We start from the raw sequence: 20,414 nt of genomic DNA on the forward strand, positions 1-20,414 counted from the left end.
GATCCTAATTGCACAGCACGTGCCGTTCAGCTATGTGGAGATAAAGGCGGACCCGAATGGCCGCTATCTATTCCTTAAAGGCACGATAGCTGATAGAAAATACACACTGGCATCCATATACGCCCCGAACACGGGCCAGCACCGCTTCCTTTCCAGGACCCTCCGGCAGCTAGACCAGTTCAGGGAGGGGGTCCTCCTGGTGGCGGGTGACATCAATGTCCCTCTGGACCCACGCATGACGCTCGCACTCTGACCTATGTATTCGAACGGTGGAAAAAACGCTGCGTGCATCGGGATTGGCCGATGCCTGGAGAGTACTTCACCCGGAAGACAGGGACTTCTCATTTTACTCGCAAGTGCATCACGGCCACAGCCGCTTAGACCAGTGGTAGTCAACCTTTTTCTACCTACCGCCCACTAATGCATCTTTTTGGCTGAAAAAAAATCCTTACCGCCCACCAGTTTTCGCGCAAATGCAGAATATTTTTTAGAAAGGAGGGTGTTTTAAAAAAAATAAATGTACGTACATTTATCTTTTTATTTCTACTTAATGCAGGTTTATAAGGTTTTTAACTTCATAAAGTTTAATGAGAAAACAAAGTAAATTGAAATTACCTTTACTAGTGATTAATGAGATCCTTGAGGTTGATGCTGCGAGACTAAATATTTGATATCTGGTTCAATTCCCCTCCCCACCTTTTTTACCTTTTTTCTATTTTTTAACCTTCCTTATAGCAATGCCCAGTAGGAAGGCTGAGCTAGGTAGCCCACTTACTATAGTCCACTATAACAGACTGACACACACACACGACACACACAAGACACGCACACACACACACACAAGACACGCACACACACACACACACACAAGACACGCACACACACACAAGACACGCACACACACACAAGACACGCACACACACACAAGACACGCACACACACAAGACACGCACACACATAAGGCAAACAGACAGGCACATACATACAGACATACATGCACACATACATAGACACACATAAGACACGCACACACACAAGGCACACACACACACACACAAGGCACGCAAACACACACGGCACACGCACACAAGGCACACACATACAAACAGACAGGGACACATACATGCACACATACATACATAGACACACACACACATATAAGACATACATAGACACACACACATGCAGACACACACATGCAGACACACACACATGCAGACACACACACATGCAGACACACACACACACAAGACATACACACACATTATATTTAAGTCACCCTCCTGTTTCCTACCTTTAAAGGACCACTCTAGGCACCCAGACCACTTCAGCTTAATGAGGTGGTCTGGGTGCCAGGTCCCTCTAGGATTAACCCTTTTTTTTTATAAACATAGCAGTTTCAGAGAAACTGCTATGTTTATACTGAGGGTTAATCCAGCCTCCTAAACCTCTAGTGGCTGTCTCACTGACAGCCGCTAGAGGCGCTTGCGTGCTTCTCACTGTGAAAATCACAGTGAGAGCACGCAAGCGTCCATAGGAAAGCATTGTAAATGCTTTCCTATGCGACCAGCTGAATGCGAGCGCGGCTCCTGCCGCGCATGCGCATTCAGCCGATGACGTCGCAAGGAAGAAGGAGAGGAGGAGGAAAGCTCTCCGCCCGGCGCTGGAGAAAGAGGTAAGTTTAACCCCTTCCTCCCCCCAGAGCCCGGCGGGAGTGGGTCCCTGAGGGTGGGGGCACCCTCAGGGCACTCTAGTGCCAGGAAAACGAGTATGTTTTCCTGGCACTAGAGTGGTCCTTTAAGGTGCAGGAGGGTGACTTTCCCTGGGGTCCAGTGGTGGCTCAGGTGGATGGGAGTCAGAGCTCCCACTCTGACTCCCTGGTGTTCCTTCCGCGCGGCTCTCAGTTTTAGCTGGGAGGAGTGACCAGGGAATCACTTCCTCCCAGCTATGATGTCATCACAGGGGACCCGGTCGCGCTGTTAAAGCGCCCAGCGCTGACCGGGCCCCCTTACAATCCGCATTCATCGGGTGGCCCTGACAGCATGGGCCACCCGATGGACACTTTGGAAGGCAGCCCCGGCGGTTTACCGCGCGGGCCAGAGCCGCAAATGGTCACGGTGGTACCCAGTCGCATGGGTACCGCCGGCTCGCACCCGCCCGCCCGCACTATCAACCTGGAAATCCCTACCGCCCACCTGGAATCCTGAAACGCCCACTAGTGGGCGGTAGGGACCAGGTTGACGACCCATGGCTTAGACTATATCCTGATCGCGCAGGAATATCTGCGCCTTCTCCAGTCCTGTGACATCCAAACGGCGGTCTGGTCAGACCACGCCCCGGTCCTGGCTACGATGCGTTCACCTCTGTTTAAACCCAGCTGTCGGCAATGGAGACTGAATGAACAAGTCCTAGAGGACTCCCTACTTCAGGCGGAGACGAGAGAGGTTCTCTCTTAATACTTCGCTGACAAACATGCTCAGGATACCTCGCCCCAGATAAGATGGGAAGCCCACAAATGCGTTCTGCGTGGTCATTTCATTAAGCTCTGCTCAAGACGCAAACAAGAACAAAACACTAGATTGAAAGACCTATACGCCTGAGCTTCGCATTTGGAACAGACGCACAGGTCAGACCCGACGGAGGACAATTACCGCTCTTTACTGGAGGCGAGGAGAGAACTGAAGAGCCTGCTATCCAGGAACCTATCGCATATGCTCCGTAAGTCCCGCAGATTCTTCTATGAGCATTCCAACAAATGTGGGCGCCTACTCGCTAGAATGCTACAAAAGAAACGACGACAGTCCCAAATAACCATCCTGCAAAAGGCGAATGCCAAACTATACAACCTGCCAAGGGACACTGGGGGGGGGGGGGGGAATGTCTCGACAGCGATTGAGCGAGATTCAGGAATACTTAGAACAACACGTGACCCGGAAGCTCACGCAGGCTCAGGCCGAAGACCTCGATGCCCCCATCACATTGGAAGAGCTCACAGGTGCCCTCAAAGCCGCGAAGATGAACAAAGCCCCGGGACCGGATGGCTTTCCCGTGCGATACATACGAACCTTCGGGGAGATCCTCCTGCCGGAGCTGCTGGTGTGCCTCAACTCCATCTTGGAGGGAGGGAGGTTCCCAGAGGATACCCTCATGGCAACAGTGGCGATGGTGCCGAAAGACGGGAAAGACCCTACATCGTGCGCCGGTTATAGACCTATCTCCCTACTCAATGCGGATCTCAAGCTATTCACGAAGATTCTCGTCCCGCAGAGTGGGGGAAGTGGCTCCGGACCTGGTTCACCCAGATCAGACCGGGTTCATCCCGGGGCGAGAGGCGAAGGATAATACGATCAGGGCCCTCAACCTCATCATACATGCCACCAAGGAAACTGCACGTGGAGGCCTCCTATTCTCCACAGATGCCGAGAAGGCTTTTGATAGAGTGGATTGGCAGTTCATGAGGTAGACCCTACGGGTAATGGGCTTCGGCCCCAACATCCAGACCTGGATAGCGGCCCTGTATGCGACCCCGAGGGCCCGCCTGCGGATAAACGGTGCCCTGTCCCCTGTCTTTTCGATTAACAATGGGACGCGGCAGGGATGCCCCCTGTCCCCCCTCCTGTTTGCCCTCACGCTAGAACCGTTTCTGGCGGCGGTCAGACGGGACGGGGGTATCACAGGGTTCGCTGTAGGGGGTGGAGAGCATAAGGTGGCTGCATATGCAGACGACTTGCTATTTTTCATTGCAAACCCGATGGTGACACTGCCAAACCTACTTTCGGATCTATGGGGTGCTCTCCAACTTAAAATTGAATGCGGACAAGTCCGAGGTGATGGCGCTTTGTCTACCCCTAAGCTTGACGGCCCAACTGAGGGTGAATTTCCCCTTCAGGTTGTGCTCACAGTGCATTAAATACCTCGGCATCTGGCTGACGACGGACTTGACCAGACTGTTCCCCGACAACTTTCTGCCCCTATTGGCGACACTCGGGACGGACAAGAAGAGATGGGGCGCGACTCGTGTATCCTGGTTCGGGAGAATAAACGCGGTCAAAATTAACCTTTTGCCGCGGCTCCTATATTTGTTTCAGACAATTGCCATCAACCACCCCAGGGCCTTCTTCAGCTCCCTGACCACGGCCATCAGACAATTTGTGTGGGCCGCAGGTGCAGCTAGACTCAGACACACCCAGTTGATTCGTCCAAAATGCCAAGGCGGAGTGGCTCTCCCTTCGCTCCAAACTTACTACCAAGCGACACACCTTCTCAGAGTGGTGGACTGGCACGTACCCGACACCGATAAGCAATGGGTCTACCTAGAACGCGCACAAGTCAGGGAGCGAATACCTTGGGTCACGTGGCTACTGCGGCCCATACAGACGAGGGACATCCGGAGGCACCCGCTCATAGGGGCAACTCTGCAAGTATGGACCACTATTCGCTACAAGTTGGAACTAACTACTAACCCGTCCCCGCTAGTCCCGGTGATTTACAACCCTGAGATTGCGGGAGGGCTAGCGCCGAGAGACGTTACTGGAATGGGAAGCCCGGACAAACCATACTTAGGGGACTGGTGCACGGTGGGACAGCTAAAACCTCTGGAAACCTTGGCCTCCCTGACACCCCTAACTGGGCTGACCCGATTCAGATACCAACAAGTTCGGCATTTCTACCAATCTCTACCGGGCAAGCAGCTGGTACATAGGGGGTTGACCAGCTTCGAGGCCATTTGCGCGGAGGGGAGGCGCATACCGAAGGGAGTCTCCACGCTGTACTCCATGCTACTGACTGTAACTCTTAGCCCCCCGGCGCCATACCAATCTAACTGGGAACGAGCCACGGGTGTCACTCTCGCGGGCCCAGACTGGGAGAAGATACACACCCTCACGCACCAGGGTACGACCAGTACGAAACTGCAAGAGATGAACTATAAGCTCATGACTTGCTGGTATAGGACGCCCACCCGACTCTTTCGAATGGGCCTGTCACCAACGGCCAGCTGCTGGAGATGTGAGTCCGACGACGGTACGGACCTTCACATCTGGTGGTCCTGCCCTCTCCTAGCACCCTTCTGGCAACAAATACACGCGAAGCTACGAGAGCTACTGGACTCAGACATCCCGATGCAGCCTCTACCGATGCTCCTTCACCACACTGCGATGCCCCTGGGGGCCTACAAGAGATCGCTGACGAGACACTTCTCGAATGCCGCCAAGAGCTTGATCCCGGCTCCCTGGAAGACAACTACCGTCCCAACGGTTGCGAACTGGATGGAGAAGGTAGAGGAAATATACAGCATGGAGAGCCTCACGGCGGAATTGAGAGGGACGGGGGAGAAATGCACCCGCCTCTGGGCTCCCTGGATTGAGTACATGGCTCGTAGGCCTGCAGGACCGCCGGAGCGGGGGACCGAATAAACAGGTGAGCGATGGCGCGCGCGGGGTTGGGACGTGGGGTGCGGGGGTGCTGGCCGATTACCCCCTTCCCTTCCCCCCTTGGCCGACATCCCCCTTCCCTTCCTCCCTCACCCCCCCTTTTTTTTTTCCTCTCCCTTATCATGCATGTCTGACCTTACACCAACACAGCCCGGACAGATAATGGTCACTGACTTGTTAACGCAGAGTGCGGGGCCCAGACTTCTGGGCGCGCACTTGAATTGTCCACGACAGCACTCAGGTCATTACCTCAAGCCAAATACATGAGCGGGACGAAGGCGGAGGAAGAGATTAGTCCCCCCCCAAAAAACACGATACCCTTACCCTACCTTCCCCCATAGTGACATAAAGAACACGTTCTAAAGTTCAGTTTGCGCAGTTGCGCTTACAGTTGTTCAGTTAACCACAAAGGCTGGGTAGGGAAATACAGGCGGGAAAAATTGAGTGAGTATTACCATATGTGCGGTAATATACTTGGAGTCTGTAAGCTTTCTACCTGCTTATTATCTGTATACATGTATACTGTGCTTCAATAAAAATGAAGATTGCCTAAAAAAAATATATATTTTTTATAGGATCTAATTTTATTTAGAAATTTACCAGTAGCTGCTGCATTTCCCACCCTAGTCTTATACTCGAGTCAATAAGTTTTCCCATATTTTTGGGGTAAAATTAGAGGCCTCGGCTTATATTCGGGTCGGCTTATACTCGAGTATATACAGAAATTTTATTTTGAATTCTCACTTTAGTGAATCACCCTGTTTATTTCCCTTGTATAACCAAGGGATTCAGCCATTTACAGTCTATCACAAGATATTTAATGACCATGTACCTGTGATGTTACAGCCCCTTCCCTCTCACTGGGAGATCCAGTACATACACTCTCACGTTTTCCAGTGGTGCTCTCCAGGACAGTTTGCAGTTCACGTAGCTTTCTTTCTTTCTCAGCAGCCAGTTCATTTGCAGCAATCACTTGCTCTCTTTCTACTTGTAACTGTTCATGAAGGTCTGCAAGCTGCTTCTCAAGCTGTAGTAACCTCAAAGAGAGTGCAGATAACTTTGACTCGGCTTCTTCCCCTTCTGTCAGTGTGGACATTGAGGTCTGAGTTGCTTTAGACTCTTCGTCATGAATGGAAGAAGTGTCAGACCGTTGCATCTGTTTGGTGTGCACTTGAATGGCCTTTATTTGAGCTTCACTCACCAGAGCTGCAGCCACTTTTTCCCTGAGCGTATCTTCCATGGCTGACATGATCTGACCATGCTGATCACCTTCAGTCTTCACCTGCTCTTTGAGCAACTCTATTTCACTTGAATACTGCAGAAGCTCAAGATCCTTCTCCGCAATAACTTTCTGAAGCTCTTGTAACTCAGCCTCCATAGAGTTTATAGTAGTTTGCCAAGCTTGGTTAGTTAAGAGTAATTCTGTCTTTTGCTCTAAGTTTTCCTGAATTTCAATACCATCATTGGTTCTACTTTCTACACTGGACATCACAGGCCCAACAGATGTACAGTCAAGTGCATTTTCTCTAGCAGTTCTGAGTTTTTCTAACTCTTCTTTCAACACATTTACTTTTGCTTTTGTCTCCTCCAACTCTAGCATTGCTAGATTCACCTCCTCATTGTTCAACCTAGAATCCTGGTGGTTTGGCATCAAAGTTCTTGAATACTGATTGCTACATTCTATATCCTGTGTCACTCTTAAAGGTTGGACATTGTCTTTCACTCTTGCCTGAGACAATTCCTTCTGTAGGATCTCTATTGCTGTATTCAGCTGTTTGATATCCTCTGTCTGTTTATTAAGCAACTCTTTTTGACCCTCAAGTTGGAGGAACTCTGAGTCCTTTACTTGAATAATCATCTTAAATTCTTGTAACTGAGACTCCATGTTGTTTATCACACTCTGCATAGACTCCTGCATGGATGTGTACAGAGCTTGACTGGCTAATAGCTGAGCGGTTTTCTCTCTAAGGGCATCCTCCAAGTTCTCCAAATTGGCTTTGATATCTGCAGAAATAAGCCCATCATTGCTGCATATAGTCAAACATTCTTGCACGGTTGTATTATTTTCTTGTGTTGTTAACAGATTTTGGACTTTGTCTTTCAACACCTTCACTTCAGTTTGTGTCTTTTCCAGTTCAGCCCTTGCCCGAGTAGCAGCTTCTTCATTTGTCACAGCCTTCTGCTTTAATAATTCATTTTCAGCTTGCAAACTTTCCATCTTCTTATCAAACTCCACAGAAACCCTCTGCTCTATTTCTGCCATATCTTTCTGGAGTGTCCGTATGATATTATTCAGCTGCTCGATTTCTTGGACTTGCTTCTCCAGGGTTGTGGTTTGGTTTGCATGCTGTGCCAGTTCTGAATCCTTCTGTTTAATAATTCCCTGAAGTTTCTGCAGTTGAGACTCCATGTTGTTCATTGCACCCTGTGCGGTTTCCTGAACAGACTCAAGTAATGCTTCATTTGCCAAGTGCTGTGCCGTCTTTGCTCTTAACGCTTCCTCTGGCTTATCAAATTTGGCTTCAGTATGTTCTGCCACTATCCCCTGATTTTTACTTGAAGACACATTTCCTAACACTGTAACTTCCGTCCTTTCTTTTAATTTCTTCAACTCTTCTCTCAATAAATGTAATTCTGATTTGGTTGCCTCAAGATCAGTCTTTGAGACAGTCGCCATAGTGTCATCAAAATCAACTTTTGCAGCTAGAGTTTTTTCTGCCCTCACAGTTTCAAGGTGGTGTTTAGAACTCTCTGCGTCCTCGGTCTTGCTGGAGGATTCTAGAGAAATGTTCTGTTCTTTTAATTTCACCTGAAGGTTCTGTATAACACCATTTAAATGTTCGATGATCTGGACTTGCTCTTTCAGTTCCTTCACCTGATCCGAATACTGTAAAAGTTCAGAATCCTTTTCTTTAATAATTTGTTTTAACTCCTGCAACTGTAATTCCATGTCCTGTAGATATGGATATGAAGGATTTGCTAAGGGTTTTAATACTGCTTGCATCTCCAACTCTAAATTACTGGCACAGTTACTTTCCCAACGTGTCTCCTTTTCAACGTTACCCTTGGTGTTTCTCAGGTTTTCTAAATCTTCAGCTTTTCTTTCTACGTGTGCAGCCCTTGTAAGGTTTAATTCTGTTTCACCCAGTGCAATGCCTTGTTGTAAAATCTCTTTTTCTGCCAACAAGTCGTCGAGTTGATGCCTGCTGTTATATCCGTCCTCTGTCATGCTGGCAATATCAGCAGACACTTTCTGTTCTATGCTCGCTAGTTCCTCTTGAAGTTTATCTATGACTTCATTAAGCTTTTCTATCTCCTCCTCGCTATTCTTCTTCAAACGCTCCTGGTCGCTTCTTAAACATTTTATTTGGCTCTTGTATTCTTTAATTTGTTCGTTTTTCTCTTCAATTACCTGAAATTAAGAAAATATATCAGAAAACAGTGTGATTCCTCTTTTATGGGAAAAGTACTGCATGGTATAGTGCACAAAATAAAATGATTCCTCAATCTATATAACAGGACAATACTAGAAGGATCCACCTGATCATGAAGTAAAAAACAATCATAGAGGGGCGGTGCCTAACGACTGAAGAGAACGGTCGCACGCTCGCTGAGCTCCAGGCCGCGACACAGGAAAAACCCTCTTTCAACACCCTTAAATGGGCCAAATCCACCCCAGGGTGATCCCAGCAAATAAGCAAGCCCAATGGGGCGAAAAACCAAAAAGCTCAAACCTGAAAGGCCCACGAAGGGCATGGATATTGGCGAGCGATGGCGGCAGGCCCGTGGCGCCTCAGGCTCCAATATGGCGTCTCTGCACGGCGGGTGCTCCGACTTCTATGAGGAGACGTCAGATGAAGGTGAAGGGGAACTCTCCCCGGGCCGGCCTAAGCCATCACCGGCTCGAACGCAACCCCCACCACCAGCCATGACCCCCACGCCAGTGAGCATGGAGGCCATCAGAGATCTTATGGCGGAACACCATAAAAAGATTTTGGCGGATGTCGCCTCGATCAGGGACACATTGCAGGGCTAAACAGGACGAATTGGGGCCCTGGAAAAATCCATGAATGCCCAAATCAGCCAAATTCAAACGCTGCAACAGGAGGTTCAGGAGCTGAAAAAGCTAGCTGGGCAGAATGACCTAAGATTTGCTGCGCTTGAAGATAAACGCCGCCTAAGGCACCTTAAGATCAGGGGCATCAGCAACAACATACATGATGCTGAACTACCCCATGTTACTAGGCGGCTCCTTACAGCTCTACTAACCCCAAGAGCAGCCAAAGCGGTGACAATAGATGGAATATTTCGCGTTCCAAAGCCCACTAGGGCCCCAGCTACAGCTACGAGAGATGTTGGCCTGCAGTTCCAGACCTACAAGGACAGAACCGCAGTACTGGCAGCTACCAGAGATCAACCATCTTACATCTTCGAGGATATGATTCTCACTTTTTACCCTGATCTCTCAGGTGCAACATTGGCCTGGAGGAGGTCCCTGCAACAACTGACATCTCTCCTGCGAACACAACGCATCAAGTACCGCTGGGGCCCAGCTCACACCCTACTGGTCACCAAGGGCGACACCACACAGAGTGCGCTGCATGCAGGAGGCGCCGGCGACACAGACAGCTGAACCTCCCAGCGGACTCTCTGGCACTACCGACACCAACGGACAGGCACGCGAACCCACCGAATTGGAGCATGGCAAGAGCTGCAGAATTCATCCCCAGAAGACACGGCGGAGCACCTAAAGACACAGCCACCACCTGAAAATATTGAGACTATAAATCAATTTGCCGGGACATTGCCCACATATATTGAACCCACTCAGGACAGCAGCTCAATGGCGGGCTAACGCCCCGCTTTGAGGATGGCCGCACTCCCTTACCCATCGACAACCACACACCACACGTTAGCGTAAGGACCCACTACAGGTGCCGAGTTAACCCCTCGCATTTCCGACGCTGCACGGGCACTCCGCACTAGCCTACCTGCCCAGCAACCAGGAGCTGATATCTAGCCCTCACCTGGCTTCCCCCGCGGGAACACTGACCTCCATGTACACGACCATGAAGGGCCCCCTGGGGACTTCTCAACCTGACAACAAGCGGGTACCACACGCACCCCCCCAAGCAATGAAGACACGCTGATGACACAACAAATCACATAGACGCAACCCAGAACACACCTGCCCAGAAGAGAACCCCACTTCACCTGCACTGAAGTAACCTAACCTCCAATAACCCACCATAAACACACAGTGCATACATCTGTCACCACCACAGCTGTGTTATGTATACTAACCAATTAGCATTACCCTTAGAATGTTACATTACTATTCTTTGATGTTCACTGTTACATAATGTAGCCTTGTGAATCTCTATGCAATTTTAAGCATAACTGCATTTCGTTTCAACATGTATTTTGCCTAAATAACAAATAATTGTGCACAGTATTTCCAATGCCATAACATCAACTGTTGAAAATCGGTCTCATACCGCTGTTGTGGCGTAACAGACCTAAATGTCAATCCATGCACGAATAAAATAAAGAATTAAATAAAAACAACAAAAAAAAAAACAATCATAGAATATACCATTAAGGGTCCATAAATGCTATACAGTTGTCAAGACAAAGTCCTACTAGAGAATGAAACAGTGCACTGTTTACACAAGATTTGTGTTGTAATTGTCCACAAAAAAACAAAAAACAAACCAACAACTTATGTCCAACAACGCCAACCTGTACTATATGAGAACAAAAAGGATACTCTATTTATTAGTAGCACATGCTTTCACAAGTTTGCATATTGCATATAGAATTAGTCTTTTAATAGCACTGTGGTAACAGATCTTCAAGGAAATTTGTTTTACAGTATTTTCTAATATCCTATTTACTATGCAATCAGAGACATTTGAGTTGGTGAATTTCTAGCAGTGTGATATTTACCTTGTTATCAGTTGCTGCTTTAAGTTGTGTCTGTAGTTTGACAATCTGTTCGTTCAGCTGATCTATTTCCTGGTCTTTCAACAGAAGCTGTTCTTCATATTTCTCCCCTTTTAAAAGATGGGTTTTTAAAGTGGAATCACCTTGAAGATCAAGCTGTAAATTTTCACATTCATCCTTGGGGAAAAAAAAAACACAAAAATAAAAATCACAGATTAAAACTAAAAAAACAAACTAACACATTGTATCTGTATATGTACGGAGGTACATTCAAACACTACTTTAATACTTAAAGGGACACTATAGTCACCAGAAAAACGACATCTTATTGTATGTCTTCTGGTGAGTAGAATAATTCCGTTCAGGCCTTTTGCTGTAAACACTGTCAGAGAAAATGCATGTTTACATTATAGCCTATAACTCCAGTGGCCACTCCTCAGATGTCTGCTAGAGGTGCTTCTTGGGGCAGTGCTGCACAGTGAGCAGCACTGCCATTCAGTGTCTCCATCCTCTGCATGCAGACACTGAACTTTCCTCAAAGAGATGCATTGATTCAGTTCATCTCTATGTGGAGATTCTTATTGGCCAGGGCTGTGTTTGACTTGTGCTGGCTCTGCCCCTAATCTGCCTCCTTGACAATCTCAGCCAATCCTATGGGGAAGCATTGTGATTGGCTCAGACCACCACTTCTGATGATGTCAGCAGACAGCAGGCAGCAGGCAGGTCAGAGGCAGAGCCAGCAGCTACAGACTAGAATACAAGTACGATTTTACTATATTTAGGTAGGCAAGGGGTGGCCAGGGGGCTAGATGGTGATTTTAACACTGTAGGGTTAGTAATACATGTTTATATTCCTGACCCTATAGTGTTCCTTTAACTATTTTAGGAGTGATGGCATTTTTTAAAATTTAACAAGCACTGAAATAAAAATTTGAACAAATTTCTCGTAACAGGTCCATGTAAAGCAAACTCAAAATGTCAGTCGCCGTACAGAGACTGTTTCCACAAGTGACTTATAAATACTAAGTTAAAATAGTCAGCAATTTTAAAACATTGTAATTCACAAACAATAAAGGGAATTCTTTGCAAACTAGATTCTGTGACCTGGTTTAACCAACTTTGGCATTACACAGAATCCAGGTTTTTGATCTGCTTTATTAATGGCTCAATGCACAAGCAATAAAAGACTACTTTGCAACTGTTATTCTGCAGCTGATGGGAAGGAATAAAGTCTCACTTTAACAGTGTATAATCTAGTTGACATAATGGATCACATTTGAAAACCACATATGTAGAACAATGGAAAGACATGTTCTGCATCTACAACTTTTTCTATTTCTTTTCTGTTTTTTACTTCTCTTACACATGAAATAGCAGCACCAGAACATGATGTACCCTGACAGTAACACTCAGGAGTATGCCAACAGAAAGCAGATATCAGGACCACGTAACCCACGCCTTTTCTACATATCATTAAAAGAAACACCAGGATATGATGTCACCTAAGAATAATAACTGGGGGCAAGCAAAGAGAGGAGACAGCTGTGGTGACACATGCACAGATCACCAGGGACAACTTCTATTTATCACAGAAGAATTATGCACGTTAGAGATCCACAAGTCGTCAAACTGTGAATTAAACTGCTTTGTTTATGAACTTACACATGCCACCATTATAAAACAAATGAAAGATCAGGCCATTGCTATCCCAGCATTACTACCTTTAGTGTTTTATTCTCCTGTTCCAATCCGTGGATTTGGGTTGCGGACTCCTTCCTCTGGATCTCTAGCTGCATATGGAGCTGCTGGACCTCTTCAATTTTATTCTCTAGCTCTTCTCTGAACTGTTCCAACTGCTCTTCCAAATTGGTAATCTAGGACACAATAGGAAGACATAAGTGGTACAAGGATTCAAAACATTTATTTTTAATTATTGCCATAATATTTTGTTTAAATCCCTCCATGACAAAATTTTAGTTGACCAATTTTGGCATTTCAATTGTCATGAAAGGATTACAAACACCTGGACAAGTATGTGGGATAAACACCTGGACAAGTATGTGGGATAAACACCTGGACAAGTATGTGGGATAAACACCTGGACAAGTATGTGGGATAAACACCTGGACAAGAGGGGCGGAGCCAAGCAGCCAAGCAGCCCAGACGTGTTAGGAGAGAGCTCCCACGTCTGGGGACAAATTACGGGGATTTACACCCAGCTACCACTAACCACAAGCCGCAGACCAAGAGTTTCACAACCGGGAGGGGCTGCTGCACAGAACGGTACCTCTCCCGACCACCGGCGCAGCCGACTAAACATAGCGAGGCCTGCGGCCTACTCACGACTGACGCTCCACAGGCACGAGAGCGGGGAATGGAACCCCCGGGAACAGTCTCCCCCCCCCCCTCAGGACCGGTGGGGGTTATCCCGGACCACACATCAAAGCAGAGCACACCAAACAGAGCGCAGCAGCGGGTCGCACGGCGGACAAGCGAGAGCCACAAGGCCCGATTAAAATGGCCGACGGCTTCATTGCCCAAGCTCCACAACAGACTCACAGCGACTGGGAGGAAGCCTCCAACGCACCTCAGCTACCAAACGCTGGGAAGGAGCCCAGACCATTAATGGCACGACAACCAGCCAGGGCAGTACACCCTGGACGCCCCACGACCAAGACCAAAAAAAAGGTAACTTACCTGCAACAAGCCACTGCATCTGGGAAACACGCACCCACTACGGCACATGGGAGTCCTGGCAAGCAAAGAGACCCCAGCCGCACCTCCGAGAGGGGGAAAAGCGGGAAAGGCAGGTCCCAGCAGGCTCGCCGCAAAGGCACCCGTAGGTGGACAGGTCTACGCACGCCGCAATGCCGAACCCGCCCGCAGGAAAATCCGCCCCAGCAGACTACAGCACAGACACCCACGGTAAAGCTAGCTCCTCAGGGCGCTAACGGACACTCCAAGCGGCACCCTCTGCTTCAAAGGTACGGGTCACACAACGCATGGGGTGATAAAAAGGGAAACCGGCTTGCACAACTATCCATGCTGGAGACATCACAAAACCCGACAGCGATCCCAACAAAGATGCAAACACGCGCCAACACCCACAGAGACCGCACCACCCGGAATACACACCTGCCCACGCTAAGCTTCACGACCCAGGGCATAGGCTGACGGCTCACTTGTGTAGCAGGGCAGTCTCACCATGCGCCCCATGGACTTACCGATCCGCGGCTGTGGACAACCGGTCCCGTATGGACTATGAAACTAACGAGCATTTTGACCTGCCATGCATGATTATGATTTTTGTGCTTGTATTTCCCTATTTCCCTTTTTCTGTTTTGTTTTGTTTTATTGGTAACCAGATATAACCGTTGTTTACTGCTCTCTGCTACATCATAGCTTAGACCAGAATTATTATTTTATTTTAAGCTCTGATACTACTAAAAGGTTTGACGATAATACGACAAATGTTTAAGCGACAATAGATAGAGCGACAAATGTTAGAGCGACAAATGTTAGAGCGACAAATGTTAGAGCGACACATGTTAAAGCGACACATGTTAAAGCGACACATGTTAAAGCGACACATGTTAAAGCGACACATGTTAAAGCGACTAAGGACAAAGCGACTAAGGACAAAGCGACTAAAGTTAAAGCGACTAAAGTTAAAGCGACTAAAGTTAAAGCGACAAAAGTTAAAGCGACAAATTATATCACCCTTCAGCTACTGAAACTAAATGACTGAAACACTCACTAATACTAGCTAGCCGAGACCATGCTTGACTCTGCTAATACTATTTACTGTTTTGCTTGCCTGCAGACGTTAAACCATAATATATAAAAAAGAGGCACGAATACTCAGGAAATGTTAGTTACCATTGTTAGCGAACCCTATACTGTATTCTAAATGCACATTTCCCTTTCTCTATTCTGTATCCTAACTACCATGCCTCAATAAAATACAGATTGACAAAAAAAAAAAACACCTGGACAAGTATGTGAAAGAAAGTTGCATTTGAAAGCGACAACAAGAAGATTACACACCTCATTTTCTTTTCTGTCCATTGCTTCTCGCTCCACTTGAAGTTGGGCTTCCAGAGGCATTTCTCCTTTGACTACCTTGATTAGAGATGCTCGTCTGTCCTCGACCTTACAGAAAAAATCAGTTTAAGACACATGGCCAAGCACACAGTTACCTGCCCATTATCCGTTAGTAAAATCAACAACATAGAAGGGATCTATAAATGGTATCTCAAGAACAGGTTGCAGATCTGATGGATTATTTGGCTGTATGCAGGACAGCATGCAGATTATCTTACTCTCCCACCAAAACTCCTATACACTAATTTTACTATTATCTCTCTTAATCACGATTCCAGCCCTCCTCTGAAGCTTAGTACCTTCTGTATACTGTCTGTGCTAATAAGCAGGGCCTGCTCAAGTTCTCGAATCCTGCACTCGAGCTTTTCAATCTCTTCATTTCTTTCCTGGACATCCCGTTGGAGCTGCTCTTTGGATAGAAGAAGTTCGCTACATTTGTCAGTTTTTTCCTTAAGATTATTTTCAAGTGTTTCCACCTGCAAAGAAAAATAAAATGGAATTATATAAAAAATAATAAAACTAATTAACATAACAGTGTAATTGAATAGCGAGATTATATATCAATATAATTGTTGTAATTTGTGAAATAAATTGTAAAAAAAAGAAAATGGTTTACAAGTTTTACTTAGCTAATCTGAATAAACTGTGCATATTGTAGAATATGGTTTATTTATTTCCATGCACTGTGAAATCTAGAACAAACAAGGTTATTCATGAACAGTGGACATAGAGAATGTTTCTAATTCAGCCAAGTCTAAAATGGAAAATTCCCTTTGAGTTTCTCACAATTTTAGTTTAGTGAACGAGTTGCACTCAAAAACGGAGTCTTCATTGAGATTAACGGGGGTCTAGTTTGTAAAGACAACTCTCACTAAACTTCTACAACTCCCAAACTCAGGTGTGTTTCACCATCATAAAAACATGATATTCAAAATGGGTGGTGCTCACTATACAGTGGAGACAACTATATTTAAGATTATTCTACTGAGCCCCTTCCCCAATTTTCCACTGCTATATTTTTGTTTACACAGCATAAAAAAAATATAAAACTAAAGAAAGGGGTATTATTCCTGTTAAGCAGTAATTTGGATAATCAATTTGGTCTGCCAGAACTTAAATGGACACTCCACTGCACACATAATAAACAAATCACTATTTAGTAGATATAACCCCAATAAACACACACACACGTTTAAAATGTCATTTTTTTCATTGGGGGTATATCTAAAAACAGTTTACAAATGCTGCAGTTCTGTTGTCTGAAGCCTTTGCAAGTCCTCCCCTTCTAACCCAGCTCAGACATTCTGTGGCTGTCCACTCACAGACTTCCAAACGTAATGAGAAGTCAGGTGCTCTGGGCAATTGCCTGATTCTTGGGTTTAGATCCACTAAGCTAAACAAATCAGAAAGTAACAGGACTGGTTGACAGCCAATGATGTAACAAGATTAATTTATAAAAGTGCAAATTCCTCCTGAATTCTGGACTTTTTGTAAAATGAAAAAACCAAAAAACAAAACAGGAGGACACAAAGCTAAAGTGCTTTGGGGGTCTGGAATGTCCCTTTGAACAAAGCAACAGGAATCTAATCTGAAATCTTATCCTAAGGGTATACTAAGAGCTTATTTTATTGTAGCAGGAAGAATAGACATAATTACATGTCACTAAGAAACTGGCAAATTTTTACAGGGACACTATAGTCACCAAAACAACTTTAGCTTAATGAAGCAGTTTTGGTGTATAGATCATGCGTATGACGTTTATTCAGCCCTAGCCACACCTCCCCTGTCTGTGATTGCCTGCTTAAAAACCAAAATGGTTTTAATTTCAATCAGATGCAACTTACTTTAAAACATTTTCATCTCCTGCTCTGTAAATTGAACTTTAATTACATACAGAAGGCTCCTGGGGTCTAGCAAGCTATCAACAGAGCAGGAGATAAGAGATTTTAAATTAAACAAAATTTGCAATAAAGTGTAAACATTAGATGACTCTTTACAGGAAGTGTTTAGGTGGGCTGTGTAAGTCACATACAGGGAGGTGTGACTAGGGCTGCGTAAACAAAGTGATTTAAGTGATGGACTCTTCTGTTGAGGTACTTGTAGCTTGTAGTCTGATTTTCCTGCCAGCAGATCAAGATACGGCAGTGATGGTTTAGTTTGATCGTTATTTTTTTAATTTACTTTTTTTAAAACTAATATGTCATTAAACTGTGTTAAACAGTTAAGTCCCATTTCAAGCCAGATATAAACTAAGCAAATGATGACAGCTACACAGAAATGTCAGTTAGACAATTAGAACACATACAAGTAATTTTAACCAACTTTTATATCTTACCTGGTTGCTTTGTTGATCATTAGTTGGCTGGTACCTTTGCGGCATTTTAAGCTGCTGCTCAAGTTTCTGAATTTCCTGTTGAAATACATCTCTTTCATGTTCCCGATCTACTGCTTGTTCCTACACAACAAGAATGAGGACCAGGTAATCACTTTAGCAATAGACATGCTGTTTGTAAATATTTAATTCTTCTACATCTTGCTTTTTTTTTTTATGAAATACATTTTTTTTTCTCGATATTTAATCTTTAGATTTGTTTTTATTTCAAAAGTTGTATTTAAATCATTTGTAACGATTTAAGAACACAGTAGCATTCTAAGCATCGCAGTAATATCTTCTGTAAAAGTTTTCCTATGGAAAATATGATGTGCTTTCCTTATATTTACTGTCGCAATGTTTCAAACATTAGTTCTATATCTACAGGTTTGTATGTTGTTATTACTGCACCGCAACATTTTTTTCAGTGTTAGAAATAAATGAACTGAATTCTTACATCTAAAAATTTGCGTGTTTTCTCAAGCTGTTTTTCGAGAGCAAGGTTTTTTTGGCGTAGGTCCTCCAGGTCAGCATTTTTTTCCTGCTCCAATTCTGTAAAGCGAGTCACCTGTTCCTCCAGCTCTATCTCGAGGACTTTCACTTGCTTGTGGAAGTCACCAGAGTCCTTTTCAGCCTGGCGCTGAACTTCAATTTTTTCCTTCAAGAGCTTCTCTGCCTCCTCTAGCAGCTCTATTTTCAGACAAAATCATAATAAACCGTGTTAATTTTCTATGGAACATTTTGAACTTTCCGGATACACCGGAGTGCTCTTGTTAAGAAAATTTATGGATTTTTTTGATGTATTGGAATGCATATAGGAGGCAGGAAGATATATTTATGATTCTTAAGAATTTGTCCTACACTCTACATCTTTAATGGAAAAACACCCATAACATAGCACCATCATTGTACATGAAAACCGGTTTATAAGTTAATTAGAAAGTATTGTATTGTATTAATAAATGACATTTTAGTTATTTTCAATTATGTCCATTTGTACCTGACTTAACATCAGAATTTATCAGTAACAATTTTAAGCTCGTTTTTCATAGAAATGAAGGTGTTTTTAAAAGAATATGCTAGGTGTATGGTTTTGAGGGTGCTACAGTACTGCGGCAATGTGCTTTAAGGAAACTGGCATTTAGGAATGCAGAGGAAACGTGATGGTTTTTAAAAATTCCAAATAAAGAAGTAGAATGAGATAACAAGTGTTCTGCTTGATAAAAGCAATTTTTTTTATTGATATGCCAAAGAGATTGCTTAACTAATAATATCTGGGGTTCATGCCAGATTTACATAATGAACACTAGATCTGAAAAAAACTTTTTTGTTTCTGGGGCAGGATAAATGGCATTTAGTTACCTTCACTCAATTGCCCATGCAATAAACAGAAATTACTATTTGTGTGCCGATGCATCCCTCTTCCACAACAAATCAGTTATTTTATTTGAAGCCAACCCTGCACAACGCCACATGTAAATTTTCCAATGTCTAATTTCAGCAAGCTGTATCCTGTTGCTAACAGAAGGAACTAAATTCTGCAGGTTCTAACATACACAAACGCTGTCCAGGTGCCTGGAGTGTCCCTGAAATAGTATATGATGCATTATGATTTGCATATGTATTTGCCAGTTTCCATTTAACAGGGATCCATCTATCACACATCTTAACGTCTACTAGAAATTGTTTTTATATAGCAGTACAAAGTCTATATGGTCCAATACATCAATATATGTATAAAAAAAAAATCCAATCGTTTTCTCAAATAAAAGGAAAGCCATATGATCGCTTGCACCGTTGCATAGGGTACACAACGTTTCACTGTTTGTAGTTATTTATGAACAGCAAACGTTGGCCAAATGCTGTTAACAAGAGAAGAGAACCTTCGCAAAGATGATAATTGTGAAATAGTTGCGGAAAGAAAATCACCAGAATCTAAATGCAATTTTCTTATCACAATCCGGAAAGTCCTTCCTCACACCATCATCTTACATAGAGCGCTAATCTGCAAATGATCGCAAAACAAAAATCAATGCACATCTGAATTTATTATTTGTTTTTTTTCCAAACTGATTTCTATTTAAAAACAAAAAAAAATCAACTCACTGATTCTATGATTGTTTTTAATACATGGATAAGATGATGGGTAATGATGAATAAATGAATGAATGTTAATGACAACGCTAAGAAAAGATCAGGAAACTCAAGATTAACCCCTAGCTTGCCGTAAGGGCCCTTTAACACCACAGCAGAGTTGTTAAAGAAGAAAATACTGATTATTTAGCAGGTGCAGGTTAGTATTGTTAGTGCAGAAAGCAAAATGCAGAAAAGCCAAAATAAAACCCATAGATTAATTCCAAATCCGTGTAATTAGCCACCCAAATTTGAATGCCTCATCATGCGGGGTATAAACACACCTTCTTTGGGAGCTGCAACGACTGCAGCTTCTACTAACCCTAGGAGAACAAAAAAACAAAAACAAAACAAGGGCAGAGTAATTTACATGCCGACTGTGGTTCTTTTGCAAAATGACAATGGTGGAAAAAATAGGGAGCAGCTGA

The 20,414-nt window shown here is 44.6% G+C and overlaps 1 protein-coding gene across 1 annotated transcript in view; it reads right to left on the bottom strand.

Annotated features, from left to right (window-relative positions):
* Window positions 1-20,414, bottom strand: part of AKAP9 (A-kinase anchoring protein 9) — a 227,508-nt gene that overhangs the window by 29,596 nt on the left and 177,498 nt on the right. The window contains exons 25-32 of the mRNA XM_063452457.1: window positions 20,271-20,309; window positions 18,311-18,543; window positions 17,818-17,937; window positions 15,782-15,958; window positions 15,426-15,530; window positions 13,100-13,252; window positions 11,382-11,555; window positions 6,265-8,844 (exon numbers count right to left, since the gene is read on the bottom strand). Of these exons, the coding sequence (XP_063308527.1) occupies window positions 6,265-8,844; window positions 11,382-11,555; window positions 13,100-13,252; window positions 15,426-15,530; window positions 15,782-15,958; window positions 17,818-17,937; window positions 18,311-18,543; window positions 20,271-20,309 (3,581 nt within the window). The remainder of the gene's footprint in view (window positions 1-6,264; window positions 8,845-11,381; window positions 11,556-13,099; window positions 13,253-15,425; window positions 15,531-15,781; window positions 15,959-17,817; window positions 17,938-18,310; window positions 18,544-20,270; window positions 20,310-20,414) is intronic.

The sequence above is a fragment of the Pelobates fuscus genome, chromosome 4 (assembly GCF_036172605.1).
Source record: "Pelobates fuscus isolate aPelFus1 chromosome 4, aPelFus1.pri, whole genome shotgun sequence".
Classification (NCBI taxonomy): Eukaryota; Metazoa; Chordata; class Amphibia; order Anura; family Pelobatidae; genus Pelobates; species Pelobates fuscus.